The following is a 19,782-nucleotide window of genomic DNA, read 5'->3' as shown; positions in this document are numbered from 1 at the left end:
GAGAGAAGCCCAAGTTTACTTTTTATTTTGTTAACCATGTGCTCTGGCAGTTACCTATTATGGTAAGGCTCATCTAGAAACTTGAATCTGATGATGAATGCACTGGAAATATCTTTATGCAATTAACCAAAGCATCTTATTTTATACACAATGTCTTCACATTTTTCCTATTGTGACTATCATTATCTAAATAAAAAGTCTGTAGATTAAAAATGAAATCACCATTTAGAAAAGTCCCTGGTACCTAGTAATTACAAAGGGTGGTTAATATTATCTGTATCCATTATTCCTGAAGTTCAGTCCTTAATGGCATTGACATCACCTGAAATGTTAAAAATGCAAATTTGAGGTCTACTCCTACCACCTCCAATTTACAGAAACTGTGGTGCCCTGGCCGCGTAGCTCAGTTGGTTAAAGTTCTTCCCGATATGCTAAGGTTGCAGGTTCCATCTCCAATCAGTGCACATACAAGAAGCAACCAATGAATGCATAAATAAGTGGAACTAGTCGATGTTTCTTTCTCTGTCTCTCTCTTCCTATCTCTAAAAATTAATAATAATAACAATTAAAAAAAGACATTCTGTGTGTGGGTAAGGCCCAGAAATCTGTGTTTTAACAAGTCCTCCAGGTGATTCTAGTTCACATTAAAATGTGAGAACCAATGATGTACATCAATTTACATACAAAGTGAGCTTATATAATTACACAGGTCGTCAGTGACTACAAGTATTCATAACAATATGCATATAAGCATATATAGATACATACATATATTTTATATAGATGCATGTGCATACACATATGAGATATGTCTGATCATATATGTGCTATATAAGATATGTAACACATAAAATATGTAACAAATTACCATATATATCATACACACTATAAATACATACTATCCATACACATCTGCACATATATAATCTTGTACATAGACTTTCTCTTAAGTTTTCTGGGAGATCTAATTTTAAAATAAACTCTTTAATTGAGATGTTAGAGTGATAAATCCATGGTAATTACATATTATGAAACCTAAGTATTTATTACACAAGATGGGATACTGCATGAAAATGCACACAATCAACTGCATTGTATATTATAATGACAACTAGTTGTATTGATTTTTATATTCATTAGTTGAGACTAAAATATTTATTTTGATATGTTTCAGTATATATGAGTTACCTAAATGATAAGACAAAAATCTACTAATAGACAATTAGAAAATAAAGAACTATGATTAATATTTTAAAGTATGTTTTCAGAATAAAAACAGTATAATTCTGGTATTACAAACTAAGCATTATATACATATTTTATTGTCTACAATCTTGAAAGCCTAGTTCTAAGAAATAGATACCAATAACCCAGGTTTTCAGTCTCAGTTTTGTATTAACTCCCTAACTGACCTGGATCAAGTAATCCAGTATCTTTGGGTCTTGGTTTATGCAGTCGTAAGTTGCAGATACAAGTATTTGGCTTACCTATATTATTTTGATGAACATGTTTTGTAAGTTATTCTACCTTTAAAAATACATAATCAGATTATACATTTCAGAATTAGTAGTCTATATGCACTTGATAAAGATAAAGAGGTATATTCAATTGTTTGATGAAACATACTAGATATGATTTTTTACAGATATAGATTTAAAAACAAGCCATAACTTCTCTAATCTTGTTTTACTTTATTCACTTCATTAACTAAATTATTTGATGCTGTTGGATGTTAAATCCATAGTTTTCTCCTAATCAGTGGGAAAACATACCCTTAATAAGTAAATATATCTAATAAGATTTACTGAAGAGAAATTGCTAAGTTTTAGTCAATATTTCTAGGTTTGGCATTTTCCTATATATATTGTCTTTCCATAAAAGCATAATTTAGCAATAACATCTCAATGATGTCACCACCCTGTAAGATAGAAAAATAGATGGATTCCTGATATTTTCCTTTAAAACACAACTAATAAAACATTTAAAAAATTTACTATAATCAGAGCCACATAACTATATATATACAGCAATACTAATAAATATGGTGACCTATGGGTTCACTACTTATTCTCACATAGAGTTTAAGTTTTTAAACTGGAATGCAATGTTAAATAGTATCAAATCAGAATACTTAGGACAATTTCTCTATTAAAATGTTCAAACTTCTAATTGGTGTTGTACTGAAAAAACAACATACAATTCAAGGGATAAAAATAACGAAAGAGAGAAAATATCCTAATGAGAATGGTATCTATGTTCTGGATTATACTTTCATGCAATAACAGTGCAAGATTACTTTAGCCTTTCTTTTAACTTACTGTTATATTGAAATATTTTCATTAATTTTAAAAGTGCCTTAAAATTTAATATGAGCAAATAATAAAATTTTTATGATCAATTTGATAAGAGTATCTAATATTTTATGTGGTTAATGGTATTGAATTTCCCTTTTTTTCTCACTGGCATTTGAAGCAAACATCTGTATTGTACATGCTGTAAGTAATCTACTCTAAGAAACATCAGGCCAATAAACTAATTTGGATAAAATACATAGTTAAATGAAATGCATCTCTACAGAACATGTTCTAGTGTTTTCCATCTTGTCATACAATCCTATACATACAATGCATATTAATGCCCATTATTTAACTTCTTAGAAAGGTGTATAACAAGTACAAAGTAGACTGTGCTTTTGTTAGTTTACACTGCCCTCTTTAGGCAACGTTAAGATAATCAAGAAAGACAATTAAAATTAAAGCCTTGTTTGTTTGTTTTTTTAATCTTGCCATGTACTCTCAAAATTTAGCAATAGAACTATTTTATAGTTACTCAAGCTAATGTGGTGCAAATTATGTAATTCCTTTTCATGGGGTGGGTTAGAAAAAAGTGCTTCTATCATATTACTCTCAGAATTTATAATTCATTATATAACTCAACAGAATTCATTCACAACTTACTTTAGAACATGAGTAAATATGAAAATTAAAATTATCTTAAAAAAGCACACTTTATCATTTAAAAAGCAGTATACTAAGAATATTCTATGCACACATAATTGCTCCCACATATAATAGGCATCATGTAGAACATGAAAAATTGACAATAATTAAAAAGCACTTTATCTCTTTTGCAGAGAATTAAAGACCAAAACAAACAAAACAGAAACAGACTCAGATTCAGAGAACAAACTAATGGCTGCCAGAGAGGAGGGAGAGGGGAAGATAGGTGAAAAAGGTGAAGAGGAATAAGAGCGACAACTTCCAATTATAAAATAAATAAGGCACAAAAGTGTACTGTGCAACACAGGAAATAGAGTCAATAATAGCATAATAACTTTGCACAGTGAGAGATGGTTGATAGAGTTGTCCTGATCACACTGTAAGGCACATAAACGTTAGATCACTATGTTGTACACCTGAAACTAATACATTATAGTATGCCATCAGTACTTTATAATAATAATAAAAAAACATATTGCGTATTCATTTGAAGTAATGAATAAAATCATACTTTATAAACTGTAAATTGATTTGATGCTTTGATTAAAAAATTGATGTGTCATTTTACCAAATTTCATTTTCATGATTTATCTATTTTTTGAGAATGAAAACACCACGTCTCAGTCTATCCCTTTCATCCACAACTAACCTGCCTCTGAAATGTCGAACACTTCTGAGTGTCTGCTAGTAACAGTTGGTGTTGAGGACTGTGGGGATCCAGGAGTTATTTCTGAGTCACCTGCTTCCAGGGCCCCATCAACGTCTCTTTGATTAACATCTGGAGAACTGAAATCTGTGGAAGTCTCGTTATCATGAGGGCTATCTGAGGTACTTTGCCCTGATCCACTCTCTTCATCACCTGTGAGAACTGCCCATGCTTTAGATTCTGGGGTGAAGGGAAGCAGGGCGCTACCAGTCTGAATGTCATTGTCCTGTTTTCCATCATTGTGGTTTTGGGGGAACACATTTGTTGATGGTGATTTATTAGGACTTCTGTCCATATCAGTCTGACTTTCTGAGGTCACAACTGTGACTTCATTTTCTTCTTCAGACTTCTCAGACAGTGAATATGAGACTGGGTTATTCTGATCCACAACACTGTTTTCCTTGGGGTCTGAATCATTCATTACCTTTTCCTGGGATTCTCTATAGGAGGAGCACGACATACACTTATTTATGGCTAATCCATCTCTATCTCTGTCATCATAATCATCATCATAATCATCAGTATCACCATTGTCACCACCACCCACTAACTCAGCATCAGATCTGGCACTGTGAGTCAGCTCAGAAGTTGTTTTAGAAGGAAGTAGCAACTTGGTTGTGGTATCTGTGTTGGAAGAAACAGCTGTAATGGAAACATACACATTTCCTAAAGGAACAGAGTGACCAGCAGTGAAAAGTGTATCAGAAACAGCTTTTGGAATACCAGCCAATACCTCCTCAGTAATTGAACCCCCAGTGGAAGTCAAAACTTCATCAGAATACAGAAGCTTATTTATAAGTGTTTTTGGAGGTACATCCATTGATAAAACAGGAGTAGCAAATGCCTGCCTTCCTTTTGGAGAAAAGGCATGGCTAATCTCCAAATGGGCAGTTTGGAAGGACTTATCATGATTGAACAATGAAGGCACTACTTGCTGGGAACTTCTGTTTTTAAGCAAAACTGGTTCAAAATACTTCTTATTTGCATCAGAAATGGTTACATTGTGAAGTGAAGCAGCAGGCATATTAGAAGCAGGCGATACATCAAATACTGGTACAGATGTAGAGTGTAGCATGTTTTCACTTGAAGCAGAATCTGATGCTACGGGATGCAATATTGTAGGACTAATTTGATCAACCTTGAGGGTTTCAATCAATATTGGATCACTAGACACAGCCGAAAGATCAGTTTTAAGCAATATGTCAACATCAGAAGCCTGAAAGGAAGGTTGCAGCAATACTTCAGTGTTAAAAGAAGCTGAGGTCTCGTAAAACAAGAGTTGAGTTGAAGGAGATAACATTTCACTAGAAGCAGGATGAGAGGGTGCTGCCTCTGAGTTTGCACCAAGCACAGGTTTAAGAGAAGTATCACCAGATGCTTGAGATACAGCATGTGTAGCTTGAATTGAAAAGTTATTTTCTGAAACTTGACTAATCTCATGATCAAAAACCTTAGTGGCAGTATAAACAAGAGAGCCTGGAAGTATGCCCTTTGTGTTAGAAATGGAGGCAGGGAATTCTTGTAAAGATGCATTCAAGTTATTTACATTATGATACAGGTCGGGCATGACTGTGCTTTTAGAATGGTAACCCATCTCACTGAAAGGAGAAATACGCGGTTCAGGCTGATTTCCATCTATTACATCACTTTGAGAGAGTGGGTTCTCATCACCACCAAACACAGATGTTGTATATGTAAATTCAGCTACAGAAACAGGTGAAGAAATGTTAAGGACTGTCAGACCATTTGTGTCAGGTAAAAGAAATTCACTATCAGAGGAGGCTCCAGACCAGTCCCCATCACCAGAATCAGTAGGCTGCAGCAATGATGCAGTTGGGGATATTAACGAATACTGAGGCATTGGTATGTGGCTAGGGCTGCTACATAAGGAACACTGATGAGATACATCAACAGAATCATGCACTGGTATTGCAGAACTGTAAGAAACAGTGAAGAGGTGTTGGGAGCCCTCGTTATTAGATAAGGCATAAGAAGGTTCAGGCCCTGAAGAACGTACATGCATCATGACATCACTGCTGGATGGCTCAACTTGAGGAAACATAAGCGTTTTATGAAGGACACCAGACTCACTACCACCAAATTCCAATGTCTCTGAAGCAGCATGAGGAGTGGTCTGATGGGACACCACATCAGAGTATTGAGCAAAGCTGGGCTCTAACAGTAAATCACCCCCAGCCACTGGCAGAGAAGCATGCAGGGACACCTGAGCACTCTCCACAGCGGAAGTAACTTGTGGAAGGATTTGAGAAACTGTATACAGATGGCGAAACAATTCACTACCGAAGGAAGCAGAGGAAAATGGAAGCAAAGTTGCACCATCACAGGAAGACAGGATGGATTCAAATGACATATCGACACTGGGAATTACAGGCGTAGCATGCAAGGCCGAATCACTACTTGAAGCAGCAGGGGAAGTGTTGAGGATCTGATTGTCAAGCAACAAAGGGGTGACTAGAGGAAAGACTTCACTACTGGAGGAAGAGTGAAGAGGTGTCTCACCATTGTATACTGGCTGAGTTGTCTGCGGATGCACCATGTTGACAGTGGGGACCAAATCATGTTGTCTGGAGGATGGAGTAAAAGCATGAGGTGTTACCTCAGTCGGGAAGTAAGCAAAGGAAGAATAAAGTGGCATTTCCGTATCTGTGACTGAGGGACCCTGTGACACCTGTGGGTCTGGAGAAGAGGACTCTGTTGTCTTCTCAGATTCATCAATATGTATCTCGGTGTGATCAGTGTGGAGAAAGCCCTCTCCACCTGACCCAGCATCGGGTTGTGTCCTCACATCTGTGGTGCTTGGAAACCACGCACTTCCGTCAACGGAAGGATCCTTTAGAGATTCTTCTGAACCTGATGAGGCTGAATCTTCTGAAGCATTTCTCATAGTTTCTGATATAAGGATAGCGTATGTGATTGACTCTGGGTTTTCTGAAGAGAATACATACCCGTGGGATACATTCTCAGAGGTGAATGGCACAGCAGTGGTGGGACTGGAGCCCGAAGAATCATCAGCTCCTGTGTCCAGCTTGAAATTGGTCAGTAAGCTCTCTTCCTCACCAATATCAGTAGATACCTCTTGCGATTCTGTTATAGAAGCTGTACTTAAAGATTCCATAGTCCCAGAGAAATTCATCTTTGGAAATCTGAGAACAGTTTTAGAGGTTGAAGTACCTTCCAGAGTGTGAGGTGGCCGTTTGGTCACAGTCTGTAAACGCAAAGAAACATCTTTTTCTGGGGCAAATTCAGTGACTGGTTGGGAAGTGGAACCTAAAAATGTGTTGGGAATATCACCCTTTCCAGAGAACTGGCTTCCTCTTGTTGGGGATCGGTTAGTCTTGGCCTCGTTGAATTTAGTCCCTACACGATTGTAGTTTGTTGTGGTAGAAATCGGGGGTTCCTTTCTCCTTATTTGGTTTGTGACACTGTCTCTACCAGGATTCACAATACTGTCTTCTCCCTCTTCTTCCTCCTTTGAAAAGCAAACAAGATTTAATGGAACATAAGGAAATCAATCTAAATAAAACTAAATCATAATATCTTCGTTTGTGGGATCTTGGGGACTTCCCATAAAGCACCATTCCAGAGAGGGCTTTTCATCTCATGGCACATATAAACTAATTACTAAAATTCTGTGGTACACAATGAAATATAATTTTTGCCAATCTACCAAAAAAAAAAAAAAAAGGTATAATTTTGATTCATTAACAATGGATGGCCATTGCGTTTGCTGTTGTTATTTTTTTATTTGACTATCTAAGGAAAAAGAGGTCAGTGCCCATGACTAAATGGTCAGGTATTTCATGTTTTAGAAATTCTTGGGGCACACTGGTTGAAAACTGTTGCTCTATCTTATAACCACCCACTCTCTAGAGAGAGTAATTAAACTTAATGAAAACATCCTATTTATGGCTGCCTTATTTTAATGCTATATGACAAAGTAATTAAATTAATGGATACCACAGCTTTGAAAGGAAAACACATTGTAGTTATAGTTTTTTACTGGCAGTGTTATTTAACATAGTATTTATTTTCTTGTTTTTATGTTTCTCTGTTCAGTTCATCTGACAACAAACTAAAAAGCAATTAGCTTCTTATAATATAAAACATCAATGAAACAACTTATTTCAAAGAACAAAGTAGTTACATATTCAGCATATTTCATTGCAAATATTCAGAATAAATCACAATTTTTAAGCCATCAAAAGAGAAAAAGGTTTTCTTTTTTTTTTTTCATTTTGTTTTAAATACTTTCCACTTAAGTCTTAGGCAGACACTTTAAAAACAATTTGTCAAAATACATTTTTAGTACTAGTTATTTAATTTTGTGTTTCCTTTAGAAACACCATTCAGGTGACCTACTCTTTCATGAACACTTAGTCCTGATAATGGCCCAGGTACAATCTGACTAGAGGTCAACCAAGACCCATACTTTCTGGTTTTGTTTTACCTTTTTTAAAAAACTGTTCATTTTATATTATGTCTAATTATATATTTATAAAACTAAACTGCCAAAGATATCAAGATATGATATTTTTAGTCCATATGATATATGATTTGTCAGTTTATAAGCACTATCATCTAATAGATCTTTTAGGGCCATGTCCCTTAAAAGAAGAAAAAAGTGACTAAGTACAAATTAATCAGTAGAACTTGACCAATATCAGTAGATATAATCTGAATCTTAAACCATGTATGCTCATGATCATATGTCTCTTACACAAGAAAAGCTGCATTGCATAAAACAAGTTTTCAAGCTTAATTATCCAGAGCTTAATTATTTTATTGATTTTAAGTGTTTTCTAAGGCATGTATGACAACTGTGAGAAGCATGTCAGCTTTAATGATCTAGATTACATTGATGCTAAAAATGAATCTTCTCTTAGATTCCCTAAACAAATTTCCTAATGGCCAATATTTCTTCATGAAATTTTGCATTTTGTTTAATACCTGTTCATAAGAACAACCCAAGTAATTTCATCAAATAATTTCCTGAATAAAATACTTAATCTATAAGCCCCAAAACTCCATTAAAAAAAGAAATGAGAATAGATTGCCTTGATTTGCTCTCGGGGAAAATTAATTGGTGCCAGATATTTCTTCTTTCCCTAGAAGTTATTAAAAATTTGTTTTATAATCTGATCGAAAGTTTTGCTGAGGATCAATGATATCTTTAGCAATATGAACTTTCTGAACTCTACCTAATTTTTGCAAATCTGGATTTGTGCCTCATTACCGGTATCCACCTATGCTCTTACCCCCTACCAAGACTCTTTCAAACTTTTTTCTGCTCTATCTGTTTTTCTCTTCTCTCCCTTCATTCTCAGCAGATGACCTTACTGTTTACAGAGAAAATAGAAGTCATAAACAAAACCACACCTCCTCCTAACATTAAAACACCAAAAACAGGGACCCACCAACTCCACCCTCTCACCTGGTTGCAAATAAAGAGTTGTTGTTTTACTTCCTTTCTTTTTCCTACATCTGTGTCTAAATTCACTCTCTATCATCTTCTTGGGAACTGAACACAACTGAGTATTTTCCTCTCTGTTTTTTTTAAAATATGTTTTTTATTGATTTTTTCTTTCTTTTAAAAAATTTTTTATAGGGAGAGAGAGACAGAAACATCAATGAGAGAGAGAAACATCGATTGGCTGCCTCCTGCGTGCCCCCCACTGGGGACTGAACCTGCAGCATGTGCCCTGACAGGGGAATCTTAGCAGGACCTCTCAGTTCGTGGGACGATGCTCAATCCACTGAGCCACACCAGACAGGCTCTTCCGTGTTTTTAATTTTGTTTTCACAAATGTATCATTCTTAGCCTAAATGAAGCAACTCTCTCCTATCTTGAATTCATCGCCTTGTTATTGTTCTACCCTCTCCTCCCCTTCACAACTGAAGTTCCCAAAAGACATCATCTATTTCTTTATGTGATCTAACAACTTCTATCAAATCCCACAACAATATTGCTTATTTTTCTCTTTGCTTATATTCCCACGCAAACACTTTATTATCTTCCTACTATAAGCTATGTAAATTTCTATAAAAATTTTCTTAAAATATAATGCTACACACCTTTTCTTCTCTTAAATCTGGGAAAAATACTGTATACATGTGAACATACACACGTCTTTTCTATTTCTCTCTTTCCTAGCAGATTTTAGACTTTATGAAGTTCAGAAATCTCTGAGTCTGAGGAAGGTGATGGATCATTTATTAATCCTACCCATCAAATCTTGTAAATCTCTATCAGGTTATATTGCCTCTTGTCACCATTTCAATAAGAATATATAATGGATGTTTATTCCTATAATTTCTTATTGAGTTATTGTGAATCTCTCTTCTACTATGGTTTTGATTTGTGTCACGCCTATTACAATTCACAACTTCCATTAAAAATATATATATTGGAAAGCCTTGATTATGCTGGAGATACTTTGTCTTTCAAAGTCATGGAATTCTATTTGAAGAGGACCTGAGAAACATCCCCAAACTATTCATTTCCATATTCAAGCTTAAACCCATGACAAATACATTCCAGATATTTGCCAACCTCTCTCATTCATTCCTTCATGAGTCAATGAAAGTGAACAGTGTTATGGACTGAATGTTTGTGCCCCGCCACCCCAAATCATGTGCTGAAATCCTACCCTCCCACTGTGATGATATTAGGAGGTAGGGATCTTTGGGGTGTAATTGAAATCAGATGAGGTCATAAGGTGAAGCTTTCATGAATGGAATTAGTGCCTTTACAAGAGTCATGAGATAGCGTGCCTCTTCTGCTCTGCTCTCTGCCATGTGAAGACATAAGGAGAAGTTGGCAGTCTGCAACTCAGAAGAAGGCCCTCACCAGAACTGGACCATGCTTGTACCTTAATCTCAGACTCCTAGATTCCAGAACTGTGAGAAATAAATTTCTGTTGTTTATAAGCTATCACATTTATGGTAATTTGCTATATCAGTCTGGACTAAGAAACAAACTAAAAATTTGAATTAACAATGTAAAAATAATTTCTTTGTCCCTCCTTTGACTCGATTCCGGTGATAATATCTAGGTATCTACATATCAACATGCATGTGCACACAAGCATGCATACACGCACACTCACACAAAGATATCCTTAGCTGAATTCTGTGAGCTCTTGTGGAGAGGTGAACCAGTTATTTTGGTAAAATATTCCTTTGTAAGAGAGAATTTCTATAAGTTATATACATTATTGAGGTAATTATTCATGAAAACACACTATAATTGCTATTTATTGCTAGATAATAGCATTAGTTGTCATACTTTATGAGCTCATACATACATATGTACATAGGCACACATTCATACTACATTAACAATAGCACCTGGATTTAAACATATAATCTCAGTTAAAATGAATGGTGTGTTTGGGTTTAGCATTAAACATAAGATACATCAGTCAACTTCTCTATATTTTAAAAATTAAGACAATGTTGAAGTGTATAAATATTCTTAATCATCCCTTTACTTGAAGAACAAACATTATGCCAGCAGCAGACACAGATCATCTGAATACTTGAGACACAAATATTCAAATTAAATAGGCAATAAATATACTCAGTTTATATTTTGGCTCATAGTTATTATCAATCTATTAATCATTACTTAAGTTAGTTATAAATAAACTGTAGCAATATTAAGACTTGATATTATTTTAGTCTTTTAGAAAAATTTGACATTGAAAATGATCTGATTTATAGCTGTAATTCATAGCCATAATTGTTTTTAAGATTAATGTTTCATTATCACCAAATCTTTTGTATCTATCTGTTATTGTTATAGTACTCATTAATGTGTCTTCTAAGTTCTTCATATAAGAGTTACATATATCAATTACATGACTATTTATAAGGCTCAGCAACTAACCCTACAATGAATAATGCAACCCAAACCTTTATTAACGTAACATCTGAAACCTAATCAATAATTAAAATAGACTTTTAAATTTTAAAACATCTGAATATAAAATATTCTATGATACCTTGGTTATTTCTTCAGTTTCAATTAATTCAGGAAAGAAGTCAAGTTCTACAAAATTAAAAACAAAATTATTAAAAGTTTCATTCAACTATCTCAGCCTTGTGGGTTTACCTTTGGATAGAAAGAGAAAAAAGAAAAAAAAAATGTTAGCTTTGAAAATACAGAATCTGTCAAAATAAAAATTTCCAATTTTAGTTTTCAACACTACTGAACACTTATATAACACAACAGTACACACATCTGTATGAAACTGCATCCAAACCCTTCATCTCTATCCTCCACTCCAACTCCCTTCCCCATCCCCTCCCCCCCCCCCAGTGTGATCGAAGATAGGAAGAAATGGGGACAGTGAGGCCGATATTCTGAGCATCAAACAATAAAATAATTTTTCATCAGAGCAGATTTGCTTCCAACCTTGGCAGAGCTGATGAGAGCACAGTTGGGGAAATGCCAGGGGTCTGGGGGAGAAGTGGCTGGACTTTCTTTCTTATTCAGCTACGATTCCTTAAGTCCTCTTCGGGGGGTCAAAAAATTCCTTCAATTCTTCAGATTTGGGCTCATAACTAATTGTATATAGGGTGCTGCCCTAGGTAAAGTGAAGAGTGTTTTGTAGCCTGTCCAGGCTGGGCTGGCGTCCCTGCCTTCTCCCCAGGGACACTCAGCTGATGCTGTCCACTCAAAGAATGTGATGACTAGGATCATCAAGTCCGTTTTCCCAGCTGACTGGACTCACCATATTTCTTGTACATGGATATCTTAGTCCTAAAACAACATCTTTCAGTAAATACTAGAAAATGTTAGGATCTGGTTCTCTGTCTCCAGCAAGGAATCTAGCCCCACTGCCAAATTACTGAGGGGATGTGGGAGAATTTCATCTGAGCTGCTTAGGTCATCAGGAAGACGGGAGACAGGCTAATTGTGAGACCGTGACCATTATTACAATGATGTTCCTCTTATTGTTATTATTTTATAAAATCTCATTCAATCACCAAAGTTCATGCTCTTCACTATCCAAAGCTGCTTATATATCCTCAAAGGAAATGCACATTCTAGACAATTTTTGAAAGCATGACTGAACTAACAATAAATGTTTATCAAACCCAGGCCTGTTTTATAACATAGACTTTCTTGAGTTTATTTTTATTAGGAAATTTCTAGGTGTTCAGAAATGTAAAGCCATAAAATACAGTGGAATGCATGAATTCCAAAAAATATAGATAAAATTAACATTCTTTATTTAGCTATTTCAAAGTAACTTACCTGAAAAATTTTCAGTGCTGTAAAAATGAAAAATGGAATCACAGTCTTATGTTTTAACTCTCAATTATTTTTTTTCTTGTTAAAACCAACCATGACAGAGTTTAGATTATTACTGTTCTCCTTTTTCTATTTTTGTTTCTATGAAGCCCTCTCCACCGTGTTTTTCATGCTCTGTATTCCAAATTAAAGTGATTTCAATAGTCTGAAACGATTGTGTCTCTATAACCTCCAATGAAACCAGTAAAGACTACATGTGAATTTAAAGTGCGATGTAACTAAACTGTGTGAGAGATGAATAGCAACCTCAATATGACTTTCAATTTGAGAAGGTCATGCATATAAAAATCTTCAAATTCAGCACGAGACAATACATAATTTTATTGACAATGCTTTCAAATGTTGTCACTCCTTTTCATGTACTTTTAAGATACTTTAATGTTAATTAGGGTAAAACATAATCAAATACTTGGTGATACATATATTATACTATAGATTTTTCTCTGTTAAGCAGCTAGGGGGGGAAATCTCAAAGATACTCTATGCTCTTCAACAGGCTTACGAAAGTGTTTAAAAAAATTTTTTTAAAAGCTCTAACTTGACCTAACTCTATACTTGCAATGGGTAAAGGTAATTTTCTTATCAATTGTCAGGGTTGGGAGGGTGTACATAATGATCACACTGAGGACTGATAACTGATTTCCTTCTCTTTCAATATTCTCTGTGTTAATTGCATTTATTAGTACCAGAGTATAAATTAACAGTATGGATTATGGATCTTAATAAGTTAAAATACATGATTTTACCCAAACAGAACCCCTACAGAGTATCAGTGTGGTCCACCATAACTGTCTTTGCTGTTTTCTGCATTAGGAAGTCCCCGTAGGCCCCAGAGGCAAAGTGTGTGCACCCATGCAGCTCTTCGTCTCTCTCTGTTCAATGGCACTCTCATGGGTGAACACCCCAAATGCAGGCCTGCTTATGGTAAGTATATACCCACTTTGAAAGACCTTAATTCTGGTTTCCTATTAGACTCAGCTCATTTGAATTTGAAAATTCTTTGAATTTGAAAATTCTGGGGTTACCCAACAACGCTTCAACTCCCCTTCCCCGCCACAAATAATCCAGAAGTTTTCTGCTGAGTCTCTTTGAACAATTTTGAAATAAAATAATTTTGGAAGATAGTTTCTATCATCCTGGAGATTTGGAAGTCATACTTCTGGGTCTGAGAGTTTATAGCAGCCAAGGTCAAACTTTGGTGATTTGGCCCAAGGTCTCATATTGTGTATCCCTTGGACTGCTATTTCCTCATAAATAACAACATATTTTAGTAGCCACTGGTCTGACTCAGGCATTATAATCGTATATAATAATGGAAAAATTATACTAGTTTACAGAATCTTCTTACTTCATCAAAATAGACTCCATGAAGTCTGTAAGGGTCCAGCTGCCAAGACTGTCCGTTTTCTTTGAGTGGACACTTAAAATTCATATTTGTGTGATGAGTGAACAAAAGCTCTTGGCTCGTTCTGGTTTTGTTTTTGGACACTTACAATGTCAGATTTTCTAAATGAGCATGTCAGTAACATTAATATTCCATAGCACAAAAAAGCAACACTAATGTAGGTTGGCAAGCAAGACTTATTTAATTGTTTGAGGGTACGCCAAGTTTCATAGTGTGAAAGGGAAAGTGATGTGGACTTAAATTTCTTCAAATTGTAACCATATATATTATATAATAACAGCCAGAGCACAGGATGGTACAGGCAGGGTAGGGACAGATGTAAAATAATTTAACAAAGACAATTGTTACACAACTGAAAAGCACACAATAACAGAAAACTGTGTTGACTTCACCATGAATTTAAATTGAACACATATAATTATCGAGGCCCTAAAACATGTACCTAAATAATGTCTCTATAACTGTATAATAATTAGCTCTACATTATAGACCAGAAACAAACACAATTATTTTAGTTACAGTAAAGAACATATTTATGAATTATTTATAAACAATTTTCTGCAAAGTATTTGAAAAGAATGTATTTTTTGTTTAAGCTTAAAAAAGTTTCCTTGACTAATTTAAATTGCTTATGAATATGAATTTATGCATTTATTTTAAAATAGCAGTTTATAATAATATTTAATGGACAGTAGTGTATGGTGATACTGTTTACACAATACATATAATTTATAAGCAATAACTTAATAAAATGAGTCAAAGTTAAATGCACAGTTTAGAAGATTGAGGTTTCCTTCACAGATATTGATTAAAACATTTGAAATCTCTGATTAAAAAATAAGGGCAATTATAAATGATATCCTTCATTTCTTTTTAACAAAAGCAATAAACAATACTGTATTTAGAAAACAGTTTATCCAAAATAACAATAGAATAAATCAATAGGACACATAACAAGGGTACTAAGGTAATGAAACAACAGGATAAGCAAGATAAAATGGTACTAATAAAAACCATGAAGTAAGCAGCAAACTCAAATATACTTACATCTATATTAGCGACATAAATCACAAACTTCACTTATCGTGAAGGTGCCATCACACTAAACCACAAGAGAGTATTACTGTGTTATATCTACCATAGAAACAACATTTTAACATAACATAATTTCAATAATAAATTGAAAATATATTGATGGAAATGCTTCTGCAGCCTTTAAGATCAGACAGAATGAGTTCTAAGAGAATATTTTCTCTGTGAACAATAAGAAGACCCCAACTTTGGGTAATTGGCTTTTGATGAAGTATTTTTTGAAAGAATAATTAAGAAATAGTTTATCTGTTTTTAACTCTTGGTTTGTAAGAGGAATATCATAGTGAAACATCAAATTAAATACCATCTTTTACTAAAACATCATCACAATATAAAGTGTTTTAAAGGACTGAGACATTTATGAAGATTAAATGGTATGTCCACACTAGCATCTCATTAGTACAATAGTGTCTTGGTCCTTTTTAAGTTATAATATTTATTATTTTGCACAAATGTGAAAGTGCTACAAATGATACAAGAACGTTGTACTTTGTGCCAATATAGATTCAGTCTAAACGGACCACTCAGAAATCACTTCTGTGAAAAACAGACATTTGATCTATCTTTTCATATGCAATAAGATTCTCAAAAAGAAAAAAAAAAATTCAGAAGGTTTTAAATTTTGCCATAGTGGATAGAGTAAGAAAGAGCATAATATAAATAGCTAACAGTAATTGTTTTTTTGTGAACTACTGGGAAATTTCTTTAAGTACAAAAATTAGAGTGGTATAATGAAACCAAAATAATAAAATCAAGTGAATGGATTCAATAGAATTCATATCTTAAAACACACAATAGGATTAGAGGAGACTTTTCTATACCATATTTCATCCAATCACAGATGATACTGCCAACATGGTCAGTGTTGCACTGCTAGAGATGTCATTTTCTGTGTGGATCAATAGGGGGCACTGAGGAATGTCATGAGGGGTAACTTCAGTGGAGGAGCATGAGACGGTGCAGTTAAACAATGGTCAGTTCATTTGATACTCACTTTTTAATAAAACTTAGAGCTAACATTCCATTTTTAAAAAATGACCTGATTTTGAAAAACAATGCTAAATAAAAGCAATAGGAAAGATTGTTATACCCAGGCCATGAAGCAGAACATAGAAAATATTACTAAATAATGATATTGCCATTGTGATAGCAGTAATACTCATTAGCCATGAATATTGTAACTTGGGAACTACCTTGGTAAGTTTTTTAGCCTTTGGTTTGGAAAAATACATAATCTAACATCTAATGCCCTGACACATATTGTTTAAATGAAAAATACAACTAGTAAAAACATTGTGATGAAGTGATTAATGAACAAGCTCATAATGGACTAAAGTCTGTGCTGTAGCATATGGACCAAAGGCAAATCACTACACATCAGTTTGTCCATCCATATGTAAAACTGAAACTTAATATAATTTGTTTCCATTCATTCCATTAAAAACTTGTAAAAATTTCAGTGAGTAGCCTCATGATAGGGATGACCCCAGAATATTTAGATTTATGTATGTATATATGTATGTCTGAATATACATAAATATTATATGTTTGTATATGCATACATACATAATACATATATACAAATCCATTCCATTATTTTAAAACTGCTTATACTAACAAAGGAAGACTTTAATTTAATTATGTAAATTTATAAATTGTGAAATTATGATAGCAATTTATTTAATTATTGCATATGCTTTAAGATCAAATGATATTCCCCTAATACTCAGAGAAGATGCATGCAAATACAGTATAATTGGAACCAATGTTTTATTTTGCTTTTGTGATATAGTGCTGGAAAATTAATTAAGAGGAAAGCACTCCCATCCCCAACCAAAGTACAGAAAGTGGATAAAAATATCTAAAATAAACTGTTGAGATGCTTTGTATAGATATTTCAAAGTACCTTATATAATCCTAGTATCACGGATATACTTACTACAAAATGCTTTGGGGGCTGTGAAGGGAAATAAACACAAATGAAACCAAATCTTATTGTCCAAAATAAAAATCTTAATGTTTACATAGCTATTTTCATTTGATGACCATCACAGACATTAATAAAAGATTTATTGCTCTTATTTTACAAATAGAAAATTTGGATATGCAGAATAAATTTAGTGATTGTCCAGCCCAGACCTACTGAATGAGAAATGGGTTCCATGTTTCACAAAATTACCTGTGATCCAGACTAAAAAGAAAATCATTTTTGCCTTCGGGCCAAAAGGTATAAGATCAGAAAAAAAATACCAATGCATCCAGTAATTAACTTAGCTTCATTTATTTAGATAATATAAAGGCATATTAGATGGGCACTTACCAAGGTCATTGGAAGGCATGTCGACAATTAGCTGGTCACTATATTTTCCATATAAGCCATTAGTGCATATGGCTACTATTTGAAGAACATAACTCATGTTGGGTAGTAAGTTACTGAGAATAGCGCCCTAAAAGAAAGATGTCAATAATTTTATAACTGTGTTATTTTCAAGGAGTACTATCATTCTAGACATCTGCCCTTACAAAACCTTTTCTCATTTGTCAGTGAGAAATGTTTATATTTCATTAACCACAGAAAAAGTGCATGCAATGTTAAGTTGAAACCCTACAAAGCCCTGGCCAGTTTGGCTCAGCAGTTAGTCGGCCTTCGGACCAAAGGGTAGTGGATTCAATTCCTGGTCAAGGGCATGTACCTGGGTTGCAGGTTCAGTTCCCAGGACTATGCGGGAGACAACTAAACGATGTGTCTTTCTCACATCAGTGCTTCTCTTCCTCTCTCTCTCTCTCTCTCTCTCTCTGTCTGTCTGTTTCTCTCTCTCTCTTTCTCCCACTCCCTCCCTCCCTCCCTTCCTTCCACTCTACTCAAAAATCAATGGAAAAAGATGTTCAGGTGAGGATTAATAATAATAAAAAAGAAAACCTACTAAAAAACTAGGCATTTTTAGGCTTTAGAAAAACTTGATTTAGTTTTAGAAAGCTTTATTTTTAACTAGAACGCATAAAATTCATAAATAAGTGCCAAAAACTTCACACTATCATGAAATGAAAAATAGTATATTCTCATAAATTCCACAATTTTCCCAGTTTATAATTAATGTCTCTGTTCCTGTCAACTAAATTAAAAAGTTGGTACAAATTGTATCAATTTTGTCCATATGAAGTTCAACACCATGATAAACAGGGACAGTTTGTGTTTTAAGACAGTCCCAGGGTGTGCGGGACTCTAGCTGTCTGAACACTGAGCTCCGTGTCTGACTTGCAGTGGGGTGTTCCAGAGCCACACCCAGATGGGGTTTTCCGGACTGAACCCGCAGTCTACGACTAACACTTCTCCACCAAGGCAAAGCTACTCCCGAGACGCTCAGGTCACAGAAGGAATCTGTACTTTCCTTCCTTTCGTTCCTATGCGAGGGTGAGGAGGAAAAGCAGGTGGACCTTTCCTGAGGATTACCCGCCTTGTGTCCTGAAAGTTTTGTCTCAACTGACTTCGAGTGTGCTACTTGCAAATTTGATGCCCCCAAAAAGAGGACGTTTGAGACCCCTACTGTATTTCTCTTGTGCTGGTGTTGTATGAAGAGGGAACTGATACATGATGGTTGGTGTCAGAGCACTGAGATTCCAGGCCCAGTTCTTCCCACAACTGTAAGAGCATAGTCAGGGAATTTAATTGTTCTTTCAGTGTCTCTCTTTGTCAAGAGAAGTGACACTAGATGATCTCTATTTCCCAAGTCTTCTATATGTGTCTATTCTATAATATTGTTGCTGGCAAAGCCATGGTCTCCTGTAATTCAAAATAAATAAGAGCCTAGTATAATTCACTGTAAGATTTGACATAATATAGGTTAGTTTCTGCTCCTCCTCCCCACTGTAGACCTTCAAATAAAGTCTAAATAACTGAGGGCAACAATATACAATCATTTGTAAGATCTTTCCTTGAAATTTAAACTATAATGTTATCAACACAAGAAATGGTTGATCTTATAGTTACCAGATCTTGATAGCCGTCTGTCAAAAATTCATGCTTGGTTTGGTCTACTCCCTCTAACTGCTGGTAAAGAACTGCAAACTTCTCGATCATGGTATCATAAACAACTCGAGGTCTCTCCCATGTAACAAGAAGGCTGGTGTAATTCTCTGGGTCAGCTTGAATGTTTTCTGGTTCTGAACTACAAACTTAAGAGAAAAAACAAATGCAGTTATTGACACTGTCAGCCTCTAGGATTTTAACAACTACTAGGTC

General features: G+C 34.7%; 1 protein-coding gene across 1 annotated transcript in view; it reads right to left on the bottom strand.

Moving 5' to 3' along the window:
• The window catches only part of PTPRZ1 (protein tyrosine phosphatase receptor type Z1), a 142,665-nt gene that overhangs the window by 41,026 nt on the left and 81,857 nt on the right, over window positions 1–19,782 (bottom strand). Inside the window, exons 9-12 of the mRNA XM_036246326.1 lie at window positions 19,531–19,715; window positions 17,863–17,989; window positions 11,730–11,776; window positions 3,649–7,195 (exon numbers count right to left, since the gene is read on the bottom strand). Coding sequence (XP_036102219.1) covers window positions 3,649–7,195; window positions 11,730–11,776; window positions 17,863–17,989; window positions 19,531–19,715 — 3,906 coding nt within the window. The remainder of the gene's footprint in view (window positions 1–3,648; window positions 7,196–11,729; window positions 11,777–17,862; window positions 17,990–19,530; window positions 19,716–19,782) is intronic.

Source organism: Molossus molossus, unplaced genomic scaffold (assembly GCF_014108415.1).
Source record: "Molossus molossus isolate mMolMol1 unplaced genomic scaffold, mMolMol1.p scaffold_m16_p_7, whole genome shotgun sequence".
Taxonomy (NCBI): domain Eukaryota; kingdom Metazoa; phylum Chordata; class Mammalia; order Chiroptera; family Molossidae; genus Molossus; species Molossus molossus.
The sequence above is the reverse complement of the archived record's forward strand: the minus strand, read 5'-3'. Positions and strand labels throughout refer to the sequence as shown.